We start from the raw sequence: 12679 nt of genomic DNA on the forward strand, positions 1-12679 counted from the left end.
TCTAGTTCCCTTTGAACATTCCGATATGCTCCTAGATCGATGACGAATGTCAAGATCCACTTAGAGCGCGTAATTGTCACCTCGCTGGTGTTCTTAAATATTGTGCTGTGGGTGTGGCGCAGCGCTACTGTCCAACCAGCCATCATTACGATCATCACTATCAGGCGACGCATCCTACAAGTACACATAGTAGAGCTCTTTTATTATTTGTTCAATTTTATTTCAATTATTCAATTTCGTTCCCCAAATAACTTTACGATAGAATTAATTGGACTTTCCCTGTCTTCATCTTATTTATAACTATGTTCCCTTTCGCCTCGGTTTGAGATAACATTGATAGGTCGGTTTATGCTGCTTCTCAGAAGTCTAGGTCCCATCACGTCGTCTATTACTTCTGGCGGCTGTGTCGACGGAATCGTATTGCTCTCTGATTCGTCAGCCCTATTCCCCTTACCAGCTTCCCTATCTTTCCGTACTTTCAATGGAATGTCATCTTCAGATTCCCAACCTTCCGAATCTGGGGGCGTAGTTGTTGTCTCCGTCAGCAAGTCCGTATCCTTTACCTCAAATTCTACCTCTAACTCCCGTCCAACTGCCATCTCATCATCAGCCCACCTATCCGTATCTTCCCGATCTCCTTCCGGATCTATCAGGGAGGCTTTCCTTACAGGTCTATCTGTCCGTATATTAGGCATTTTCCCCTCCCTAATATTGGCTTCGCAGATATCTGACGCGTGAACCCTCTTCGTTTTATTTGCCAGTTGATCCCATATTTTATATGTTACCGTTATGTTTTTATTGTTTTACTATCCTATAGTACGGTTTCCATCTAGGATCTATTATTTTCTTTTCTAACCTGTGCTCTGTAGTATACCGGGTCCCCAACTCCATATGTTTTCTTAACCCTGCCATCGATGACTCTTTTGTTACGCTTTTTCTGTGCTGAGTTAATCCTTCGACGCACTTCACTAAACCGAGAATGCTGCTTCTCGATCATTTTTTATGATTTTCTTCCCCAGTATACCTTTTTTTGGTAGTAGCATATTATCTAATGGTAACACTAAATGTCTACTGTGCACCAGAAAGAATTTAGTCGTATCGTTATGTGAAAATCTGGCCGCTGTCAAGGCCTGATTCAAGAACAAGTCCCAATTTTCGACTTCGTCCTCTGATAACTTCGACAGCGTATCTCCCAAAAACCTATGGAATCTTTCTACTTTACCATTGCTCTGGGGGTGGTATGGAGAGGTGGTGATATGTTTCACTTCTAAATATCCCGTCACCTCCCTTATAGTGATATTTACAAATTCTCTGCCATTGTCTCTCACTAATATACGTGGGGCATCATACCTAGGGAAAATTTCATTCATAAGTATCTCCGCCATGGTCTGTACATCCTTCGTTTGCACAGGGAATGCCTCTACCAAGCTAGTTAACCTATCGACCATGCTGACTATATACTTATTTCCCTTGTTACTACAATTATATGGCCTTCGGGTCAAGATCAAAGTGTAGTATCTGTTCTTCAGGTGTTCAGATGCTGCACTTCAATTTCTTGTTCTCTGTCAGTTGAGGAGAAATCCTTTACGACTGAGACAATTTTTATTTATGTTCCGTTTCTCCGCATTAAAAAACGACCCTGGTGTCTAACTCTGTCCCGTGGGGAGACATTGTAAATAGGAACAATTATATGGCCCTGAGACATCCATGCTCCACTTCTCAACGGATATGATGGAATATCAGTCTCCATTAGGGTGTCAGCGCCCTTAACAGCCCGCTTCTGGCAAGTGACACATTCCGTCACATAGGAGTGGATATGTTTATACATACCCGGCCAATAGAATGTCTTCGCTAAAAGCGAGTAAGTCTTATCAATACCTACATGACCTAACCTGTCATGTGCTACCTGCACTACACTGACCCTCACGTGGCCATCCGGGACATACAAGCGTAACATTGGGCTCTTGTCTTCTCCATTTACATAGTATACCCGATCATCTTCCAACAGGTATTTTCTCGATTTTGAAAGCGGTAATTTCCCTTCTACTAGCGATTTCTTAAGTTCGCTATACTCTTTGTCCATGCTCGCTTCTAACTTAAGTATTTTCAGGTCTATCGATTTCCACCCAATCTTATCGGAATCGTCTTCTTGAGAGTCATTTTCTTCTGGCTCTATTTCATCTTCCATCTCCGAGGGCCTATTCTGCAATTGCTGAGAGTTGAGTACGCAGATTCTATAGTTATTATCATTAACTAGATTCTGATCACTAGCGTTAGCTTCTTCCCCTACTGCTTCGGGAATTCTAGATAATAAATCTGCACACGTGTTCTCTTTTCCGGACAGGTATTCTATCTTACAGTCGTATCCACTCAGTTGCATAGCCCACAGTTGCATCTTTCGATTCTTCCATTCAGCATCGAACACGTACTGTAATGGGCGATGATCTGTTTTTATTACGAACGTCGCGCCCACTAAATAAAAATGCAGCTTTTGCAACGCGTACGCGATGGCATAGGCCTCTTTTTCAATCACATACCACTTCTGGTGGGTCTTTGTTAACTTGTGAGAGAGAAAGTAGATAGGCATTTCATCCTTTATTCCTGGGATTACAGATTCTGCCTCTTCACACGGCTGAGTCAAGCAAGCTCCGATACACGTATCACTAGCATCCGTATATAGGACCATAGGTTTGTTTAAATCGGGATAAATCAATAAAGGAATGTAGGTCAGCTCCGCCTTTAACGTATTGAATGCTTTCTGACATGCCTCGGTCCAATTGAACCTAGCGTATTTTTGTTAGATTAATTAGAGGTATAGCTATTCTAGAGAACCCTGATATGAACCTTCTGTAATCACCTACAGTCCCTATAAATGCTCTAACTTGTCTAACTGTTTGAGCTTCTGGCATTGCCCTCATAATCTTTATTTTATCCGTATCTGGCCTTACTCCAGATTGGTCTATGATGAATCCTAAATATTTAGTCTCTTTTCTCATAAATTGACACTTTTCGATCTTCAATTGCAAGCCATGATATTTCAGACGATCTAACACAACCTGTAAATGTTTAAAGTGTTCTTCCGGGGGTTTTGAGAAGATTAAGATGTCATCCAAATATGCCATGGCAAAATGTTCAAATCCCTCAACACTATTGCCATTAAAGATTGAAAAACACCAGGAGCTCATGCTAGCCCAAACGGCATGACACGGAACTGGAACAACCCCATGTGACAACAGAAAACCGTTATAGGTGTGTCCTTCTCATTTACTGCCACTTGCCAGTAACCTGATCTTAAGTCTAAGGAGAGAAAACCATGTAGCCTTCCCCAGCATCGCTTAAATGTCGTCTATCAAGCAGTAGATTTTGTAATCTTATTAAGTTCTCTAAAATGTACACAGAATCTATTTCCTCCGTACTTTTTCTCCACTATTACTACTGGAAAACCCCAAGGGGATTGAGACGGCTCGATAATTTCAGCCTCTCCCACCTCCTTCACTGCTTTCTCAACCAACTCTCTCTTCCAAATAGGCGTTCTGTACGGCCTCATCTTTATTGGTTGATGGTCGCCCGTGTCAATCGACATTTTTACTGTACGTGTATTACCTAACTCCTTATCTGACTTAGCTAACACTCGCTTATATGCTTTAACTAGTCTTCCTAATCTTTCTCGGTATTGGTCAGGATAGTCTAATTCCACCTTGTCACTGATTGCTTCGCTCTCTACAGGTATTTCTTCGCACCTCACCCTAATTTTTAATGTTAACACTGAAGCTCTGCCCAACTTAGTTCCTGATTTAATATTAACTGTTTTTAGACTCGTATTTGCTACAACTACCGGAATATACTGCGCCTGACCTTCCTGCACTAATGCTGGTAACACTGTCACGTCCTCGTCCTCTTCTATGTGGGGAAGGCGTAACACCTGATAAACGGCTTTGTTATCCCTTATAGCCCCTTCTCGTTCACCCCAGCTCGTCACCGCTGTTATAGGTGGAATTTTAAAATCTTCACGAGACACGAGGTCCACTCGAGTGAACATCGTGCTTCCTAAAATAATTTCTTCCTCCCCAAGGACTAACTTTGGAGGGTCGAATTTTAATACGGCTTTCCTCTGTCTAAGCCAGTCTCCTCCCAGTATCACGTCGTAGGTCATTTTTGGTGCTACATACAGTGTGTGGGATGTCTCGGTCTCCCACACTTTTATCTTCACTTCCAGCCTCCAATCTAACCTGAATCTCCCCCCATCTGCTTGAAACGCGTTCACCTTAGTTGGCATAAATCGGTCGGCGGGGAGTCTTAGTCTTTGCAACTCTAACGAACTAATGACTGAAATTTCCGATCCGGTGTCTATCAGTGCTCTGAGCGTTTCGCCCTCTACCTCAATATTGCAGGTGAGTTCGTATTCTTCGGACCATATTTGACATAACTTAATCCCTTCTCTATCCTTGTCCGAAGGATTCTTAACTTTACTTTTTCTCTTTCTACGACTTTCCCATAAATGCCCGTTCTTCCCGAACCCCTGGCACGTCTCCTTCTTCCTAAGTGGACAGCTAGTTGCGGTGTTCCCTCTTTCTTAAACTCGTCACACCGTACGAACCCCTTTGCCTTGCAACTCCGAATTAAGTGTTCCTCACTGCCGCACTTAAAACACTTAGGTCTCAACATACAGGCCCTCTTTGAATGTCCCGGGCGGCCACAGTTGAAACAGTGCACCCCGTCTCTGCACTGATAATTATAGTGCCCCTCTTTTCCGCAATTATAGCATTTTAATTTTAAAGCCCCATCTATGCTTTTCCGGAAATTCCTATCTCTCCTAGGGGTCACCCGCTCTTTCGCTACTGGGGCGACCCTAACTAGTTTAAAGATTTCTTTGTTGGGGTCTTCCTGGGTTTTAATTTTGTTCTGGGTTGATTGTTTCTGTCCTAAATCCTATATTCATGTGTCTTGTGCCCTTCATTCTGGCAAACAAAGCACAATAGACCCCTCTTAAAGTTACGATGAGATATGTATCTTCCCCCTACGCTTAGGTCCCGGTGTTCTGGATTCATGGCTTCTTCTTCCCGACTGTGAAGTTCAGGGTATCTTGCTCGGATGTGTCCTCGTCGACCGCATCCGTAGCAGACCTTCAACCAGTCTGTCTGGTTCTCCTCTAATTTTCCTAATCTCTGGATAAGAGCTTCAGCTCGTCGAGCCTGTGCAAAGGCCTCCTCCAACGTGTTAGGTTCTGCCCTTGCCACGTCCTCACGCAACAGATACTTACTCAATGCATCTGTGAAGAACTCTGCCAGCTGGGCCTGGGTAGCCGGATCATTTTTCCGATCTTGATTCGGGTAGGCTACCTTAGCAAGAACGCTCACGCGTCCCTCTAGGTGAGCAATGGATTCTCCATCCCTCTACTTCACCCGTATCAGCGCTCGAGCTGCCTCTGTTCGGCTCGAGTGACTGTCGAAGTGCTGCTGGATGTCATGTTCAAACCTCTCCCAGTTGGTTTGGGATCTGTACTTATCCAAATACTCCCCAATCCATTCTGAGGCAACACCCTCGGTATAGTCATACGCCAGTAAGATCATATTGGACCCGACAGCTTATAAATGCGCCCTTTCTTTTCTATTGCTTTGAGTCAGGGTCCCAACTCCACTGCCAAACCTGTGAACAGTGGAATTCTGGATACCATTACATTAAGTTTTGGGGTAAGCCGACGCCCTTCTTCAATCCCACGACCCAACTCCTCTGCAGTCCTAGCAGATTCCATATTAAAGAAAACTATGTAGCGCTCTTTGCAAAGCCCACAAGAAGTCCAAAAACGAACAATGACAAAGCAAAAAGAAGTGAAAAGAACGAAAATAGTGGTTTTCCTACCTGATTGCTGAGATATTCCTGGTTCTGCGCTGCTTTTTGTTGACTCGCTAGTTGGGAGGTCCCACCTGTTATAAACAGTAAACGTCCTGGTTTTTTGTTCGTTTGCTTGTTTGTTTTTGTCGTTTTTTTTTCTTAGCTAACACACCTTCTTCCTAATTTCGATAATCCTGGTAAACGGCTCCAAATGTCACCAGCCCACTCTCTCACCTTCACCCGCCTGTTGCGGACGATCGTCGACCTCCGAACCCTTCTACTGCCGGTGATAATTCTTTGCCGTCTAAGTTACGGGTATACAGGTGGTGACTGAATTATCGGTGGATCGTCTAGTTATCCGATCTGGACCAGTCGTTGTGTACCCTCTTAACGACGAACGTCGTCGAAAGAGGGCCGTGGATTTGTGGTGTAGTTTAAAGAAAACAGGACAAACGATTATACACACCATAATATATTCAAATAAAACAGTAGAGTTCTTATCACTCTTTCAGAGCTTTGAAGGAAGCGATGTGTTAACGTTCTACAAACAATATCGAAGGCGTCAGTTTTCAAACTTATTGAGAGTTGGCCTCTGGGAATCTGGGTGGACGCGCATGTCTCAAAAGATCCTCGGCTCTATGCATCTATCTTTTCATCTGAGAGTCTGTCGCTCTGGCATTCTCGGCTTCTCCACCCCTGCCTCTTCCCGCAGTCTCTCGGCAGTCTCTCGGCAGTCTCTTCACCCCTGCCCTTCCCGGCAGTATCTGTCTTTTATCTCTTTAACTTGGATATATATAACAGCCTTCAAGTTTTACCTCTGAATCCGACGCAGATATTATTTCACTGACAGATATGTATTCAATTGTCAATTCATGAGTTGATTTCATCATTCCACAAAATAACACAATCGCTTTCCTCAAATATCTGATGGAGTTTCAAACAAACAGTTATTAATCTCCAACATACACAGAATTCAGGTTCTTAAATAAACAGCTTGAAACCAAGTGGTTTCGTCTTACATTCTAATGGGGGGGAGGGAATAAAAATGTGGACAACTTTCGATAATTCAAATATACTAAATTTGTACTGTAGTTGAGTCATAGTCATTAGTAGGGCTTTTTTATATTGTTTTACAGAGTATATATCTAAAACAGTTACACATAGTTGTCACCCCTTTACTTCGTTACACAACCACGTTTTTATTATTACTGTTAAATTTGTCGGTGCAAAGCACATTATACAGTAGACCGTAGGTTTTTACATCAGTTACCTTTTCGTAGATGCATGTTTTAACGCAGACTCTGGATGCATCTTTCCCAGTGGATTAATGCGCCCAAGATAGCAATTGCCTAGCCTTCTGAAATAGTCACTCATCTGGTAGTTGCCAGGAGGAGCCTTCCTTTATTTTGGTGATCTAGCGAGAATCAGTGTGTGATCGAGATTCTTCAGTATATATATATATATATATATATATATATATATATATATATATATATATATATATATATATATGTCTTTACATAAGCAGTAGTATGTTGCTACACCGTCATGAGCATGTTTCGGTCTACCAGTATTTACCAACTAGAGACCTCATCAGGCAACAATCCTTATTTCCGAAAACGGAATTATAATTATATATAAGTATATATATATATATATATATATATATATATATATATATATATATATATATATATATATATATACTGCACTAGTAAGAGGGGTCGACAAGAATCTTAAAATAAATAGGCAGTTATGTAGACATAGATACAAGGTGAAAACTTGAAGTAAAATTTTAATCCCTATGTCTAATAAAAACGTCGGAGGTGCCCCCCTCTAGACCAAAATAGCGTAACTTTAAGCAACAAACGACATATACAAATTCATTATGTCTACATTATTAGCAATTATCATAAGTAACTATAACACGATATTTGAGACATTTTAATTCGGTATATTAAAAACTAAATTTAATCCTATGAGTGGTATCATCATCATCATCATCGCACTCACCTACAGACGAAGTAGCCCTCCCCCTAATCAGTTAATCCGCTGACCCATGCCAACCTATACCGCGTAATTTTACACACAAGTAACTTATATTTAGACTCCACTCTTCATAACTAATCGGTAAACTCATAGATATAGCAATCACCTTCGGATCCTCAAAACAAAAAAAAAAATAATAAGTTCTCCTCACACATGCCCCTGCTTTCATGATTGGCGGATACGTGTCATTGTCAATTCCAGCATGAAACTAATATCGGTATTTAACGAACGCTTCGGCAACTAGCATCATCGTCATTGTTTTCCGCTTCATAAATACAATTGCATTTTAATCAACTGTTTTTACATTTAAACAGGGTTATTTCTGTGATTTTTTCGATCGATTCTTCTTTATTTTCCTGTTTTTATCTCTTTTTCATTTTTCCATGGTCTTTTTTACGTTTCGCTCTTGATCAATAACATTACTTCACCATCTCTAGACACTGGAACAACTTCATGTCACCTCGCAAGATGAGGTGCTTCCTTATTTTCGTTATTGAAATCACAACGAATTCAGGCCGTTACAGCGGTATTGTTTTCTCCATTGTTCTCGATTTATTTTATTATCAAAGTCAAACAGGTTTTTTTTTTTTTCCTTTATATTATTTTTATTATCGAAATAAAAAAAATCCTTCAATTGTTTCTAGTGTATGTGTGTTTTTTGTTTGTATTTATTGGATTTATTGTTATTTTATTTTGGTTTATTATTTTTGTGTGCAATAAGTAAAATAATTAAAACCAAGTATTATAATAATAAATGAAAATAATAACACATGATTAATACATGGATGAAGTTTCAATTTATCTACTAAGGATAATATTCCATGTTTTCGTATTTAAATAAAGTTCTGTTTCTTAATAAAACTTTGATAACAAATAGTGTTAGTTGCGGAGGTCGGTAAGTAATCAATCAAAATTACCACAGATTTAACGGCTAGATGAATATCTCAACCCCGGCTGTGTACTGCGTCTGAGTTTGTTCCCCCCACTCTGGCTGCTATTTGTTTTCATTTAATGGATGGATTTTGCTCAATAGCATTGCAACATTCTTTCAACCCGTTCAGGAAATGCTGAGAGTGGTTATTACCATAAGGAGTTGGGGGTGTCTCTTCCGAAAGCCATTCGTAACATAAGGAATTTAAGGGATAGGCAACAACAGCAACAGAATTTTAATTTTTCCGAGGAGGGGTACGTTTTAACCGTGCAACGCCAGTTAGCGGATACTGCAAGTTAAAAATATGATGAATAATGTTTATATATATATATATATATGTTTATATATATATATATATATATATATATATATATATATATGTGTTTATATATATATACACATACCCACACACACAGCGACATATATAAATATATATATATATATATATATATATATATATATATATATATATATATATATATATATATATATATATACTTCGGAGTAGTTTTTATTTAACAATCAGTGGTTATGTAAACGTGAGATTGTAGGTTTACAAAATATTACTGGCAGTAATATTCTATAAGTTATCCCATCTAAACGAGAATTGCTCGATATTCAAGATAGAGCAAATAAATTAAATTGTAATTCAATGAATTTCAAAAAACTCTCATTGAAATGAAATGAAGTCGTTGAGTTTCATATCAAAGAATTTTTATTATTCTAAGCAAGACAAAGAATGTTTTAGAAAGTTTATCTCCTTAACCTATAGGGTTTCGATGTCTACCATCTCATCAGAGGAGTGAAAATATTAGCAAATAGTTATAAAGGTATGCACCCTATTTGCTAAAGTCAGTGAGACATGGAAAGTCAAAGTCTTGCTTAGAATAATAAACATTCTTTGATATGAAACTCAACCACTTCATTTCATTTCAATGAGAGTTTTTTGAAATTCATTGAATTACAATTTAATATATATATATATATGTTTATATATATATGTTTATATATATATACACATACCCACACACACAGAGGCATATATATATATATATATATATATATATATATATATATATATATATATATATATATATATATATATATATGAGATTATACATTAAAATTCTGTAATTTCAAGGTTTGTTTTGTGGGGTTACACTTGGTTAGGACTATACTAAAATATTACCCATTATACTTTATTTAGGTTCATAGAATATCATAAATATTAGTTAACAATACCCATATTGGATCTCTATCTCTCTCTCTTTCTCTCTTTCATTCTCGCTCTCTCACAATACATGTATATATATACATGTGTGTATGTATATATATGTATATGTATATGTATTTATGTATATATGCACGTATATATGTATGTGTATAGCTATATATACATGTGTGTAAAAGTATATATATATATATATATATGTGTGTATATATATATATGTTGCTATGAAAGGAAAGTTTTATGGTAAAAGATATTAGTGATCAAGTGTTAACCACTTTTACAGATATAAATACTCATTTTCCCACTACAACACACGCACGCGCACACACCCACACACACCCACATATATGTATATATATGTATATATATATATATATATATATATATATATATATTTATATATATATATATATATATATATATATATATATATATATATATATATATATATATATATATATAAAAGATGGAGTTTAGACTTTCGGCTAAAATTATCGTGAGATAATGAAAGTAAATCAAGCGTTGCATTTTATGGCTGTTCATTAAAGTTACGTTCGCTCGCCTGCATTGTGTATGTATTCGTTAGTAGTGGAATGAGTTTATTTATTTTATTTTTTTTGTGAACGCAATTATATCATTATTGCGTATATAGATACATAGAAACCTACACACACATATAAACACAGACACTCACGCACACACACACACACACACACACACATATATATATATATATATGTGTGTGTGTGTGTGTGTGTGTGTGTGTGTGTGCGTGTGTGTGTGTGTGTGTATGAATGCATGCGATTCGTCTAAATGAAACAATACATAAACAAAAACCCAGAAAAGCTCATTTTTTAGTTGATTTTTGAGCAAAACTCGCTTTCACTGTTTATTTCGCCCGATGAATTTAAACGAGCTATAACTCTTTTCCATTGTACGCACCGATAGCAAATGCCCCCTTATATTTTCTACATTCAAATAACTATAAAGCAACTTTCTTTCTATCCAGCAGCCTCATCTAGTTAAACCTAGCTACAACTTCATCGTTTTCCAAACATATCAATCTCCTGCACGCCATACTATGTCTACTCATACAAGGTTGTCGGTGTGTCTTGCCACTTTCGCGTCCGCATTCTCCATTTTGACCGATTCAATTTACCGCGGCAAGTCATTTTCTTCATGTCCCTCGAATCCATTGTTTTTGACTTCTTGCCTTGCGACTATGACGGCAAGAATAAAATAAGTCCTAAGAACAACAAGAACTACTAATAATAATATGACTACAAAAAGTGTACAAGGAAATAAGTGAACACCGATGTTATGTATATAGCTCCAAATCGATATACAAGTCTTGATCTACATACATAAAATATTATATATATATATATATATATATATATATATATATATATATATATATGTGCGCGTGTGCCAGTGTGAGAATATCTATCCGATGAACTTTTAACAATTGGTTAGACAATAATGCAATTAATAATAAGTTGTGATCATACACAAAGAATAGTTTATAACTAATAAACTCTTTGTTTAGATGGATGAATAACGCGAACCATAATATGTCATCAAGTTTAAATGCAAACTCATTGTTTTTAAATTAGCGATATATTCCTATTGCTTGTGCTCATGCGCAAATTCGTTCAATTAGGCACATAAATACTTACATATAAACATGTATTAATTTTGAATCTGAAGATAGCTCAAACGGTAGGAAACCCGATTAGAGAGGTAAATGTTTTTATTCAGTCTGTTAAAATCAGTACTATACATCACGTACAATACAATATCCGATACGTTATTTGCTCCGTAATAACAAATAAGAACGTTCCAGGAATTAAAACCTATTAGGGTGTATTTTCCCACATGACAAGGACGGGCGTACCACGCTAGTTAAGTATAAATATTGCACATAACCAATATATTTAAAAACGACGCACCCCGTATTAAATGTATACGCGGGGGGAGAATAAAAACTACTTCAAGTGCGTAAACAATCAACTTGGGTCTCCAGATATAAAATAAAACTAACTTATCACTTTTTTTCTATTTTAGCAGCTAATACTTCAACGGAAGTAATTAAACTTATTTCAATGGAAATTTAATATTTCACTGTTACTATACATATAGATGTATGTGTATAGAGATATATGTACATATTTTTATGTTTCGGTGTATATATATATATATATATATATATATATATATATATATGTATATATACATATATACACATATATATGTGTGTGTATATATGCATATATATGTATATATGTACGTACATCCATGTATTTATTTCATACATATATATATATATATGTATATACATATATTTATTATATACATATATATATATATATATATATATTATTTAATATGCATATATTTTTAGTACACATGCCCCCCCACACACAAACATATATGTAGGCAATTAAATATATAAAGAGATGAAGCTACACAAAATCTTATGCGTTTCATCCAGGTATGGAATTTTAAAGCTTAACACACACATACACTCGTACACATACCCACATATGTATATACAGTGATATTTCTTCAAAGTTTGATGTATTTTTCTCATCCGTCAAGTTTCGCTTCTTAAACAAGTTATCTTTCTTTAAAGT

General features: G+C 37.1%; 2 protein-coding genes across 2 annotated transcripts in view; one reads left to right on the forward strand and one right to left on the reverse strand.

Moving 5' to 3' along the window:
• Positions 1 to 968: 968 nt before the first annotated feature.
• On the reverse strand, positions 969 to 2686 carry LOC145276587 (uncharacterized). The gene is made up of 2 exons (XM_080127783.1): positions 1893 to 2686; positions 969 to 1350 (listed from the first exon to the last, which is right to left on the reverse strand). Exons 1-2 carry the CDS (start codon positions 2684 to 2686, stop codon positions 969 to 971), a joined length of 1176 nt encoding a protein of 391 aa, XP_079983909.1.
• Positions 2687 to 4322: 1636 nt separating this feature from the next.
• Positions 4323 to 12679, forward strand: part of LOC145276588 (uncharacterized) — a 109686-nt gene continuing 101329 nt past the window's right edge. Inside the window, exon 1 of the mRNA XM_080127784.1 lies at positions 4323 to 4391. Within this exon, the coding sequence (XP_079983910.1) occupies positions 4323 to 4391 (69 nt within the window). The remainder of the gene's footprint in view (positions 4392 to 12679) is intronic.

Source organism: Euprymna scolopes, chromosome 5 (genome assembly GCF_053919585.1).
Source record: "Euprymna scolopes isolate OS-2025 chromosome 5, ASM5391958v1, whole genome shotgun sequence".
In the NCBI taxonomy this organism is placed as follows: Eukaryota; Metazoa; Mollusca; class Cephalopoda; order Sepiida; family Sepiolidae; genus Euprymna; species Euprymna scolopes.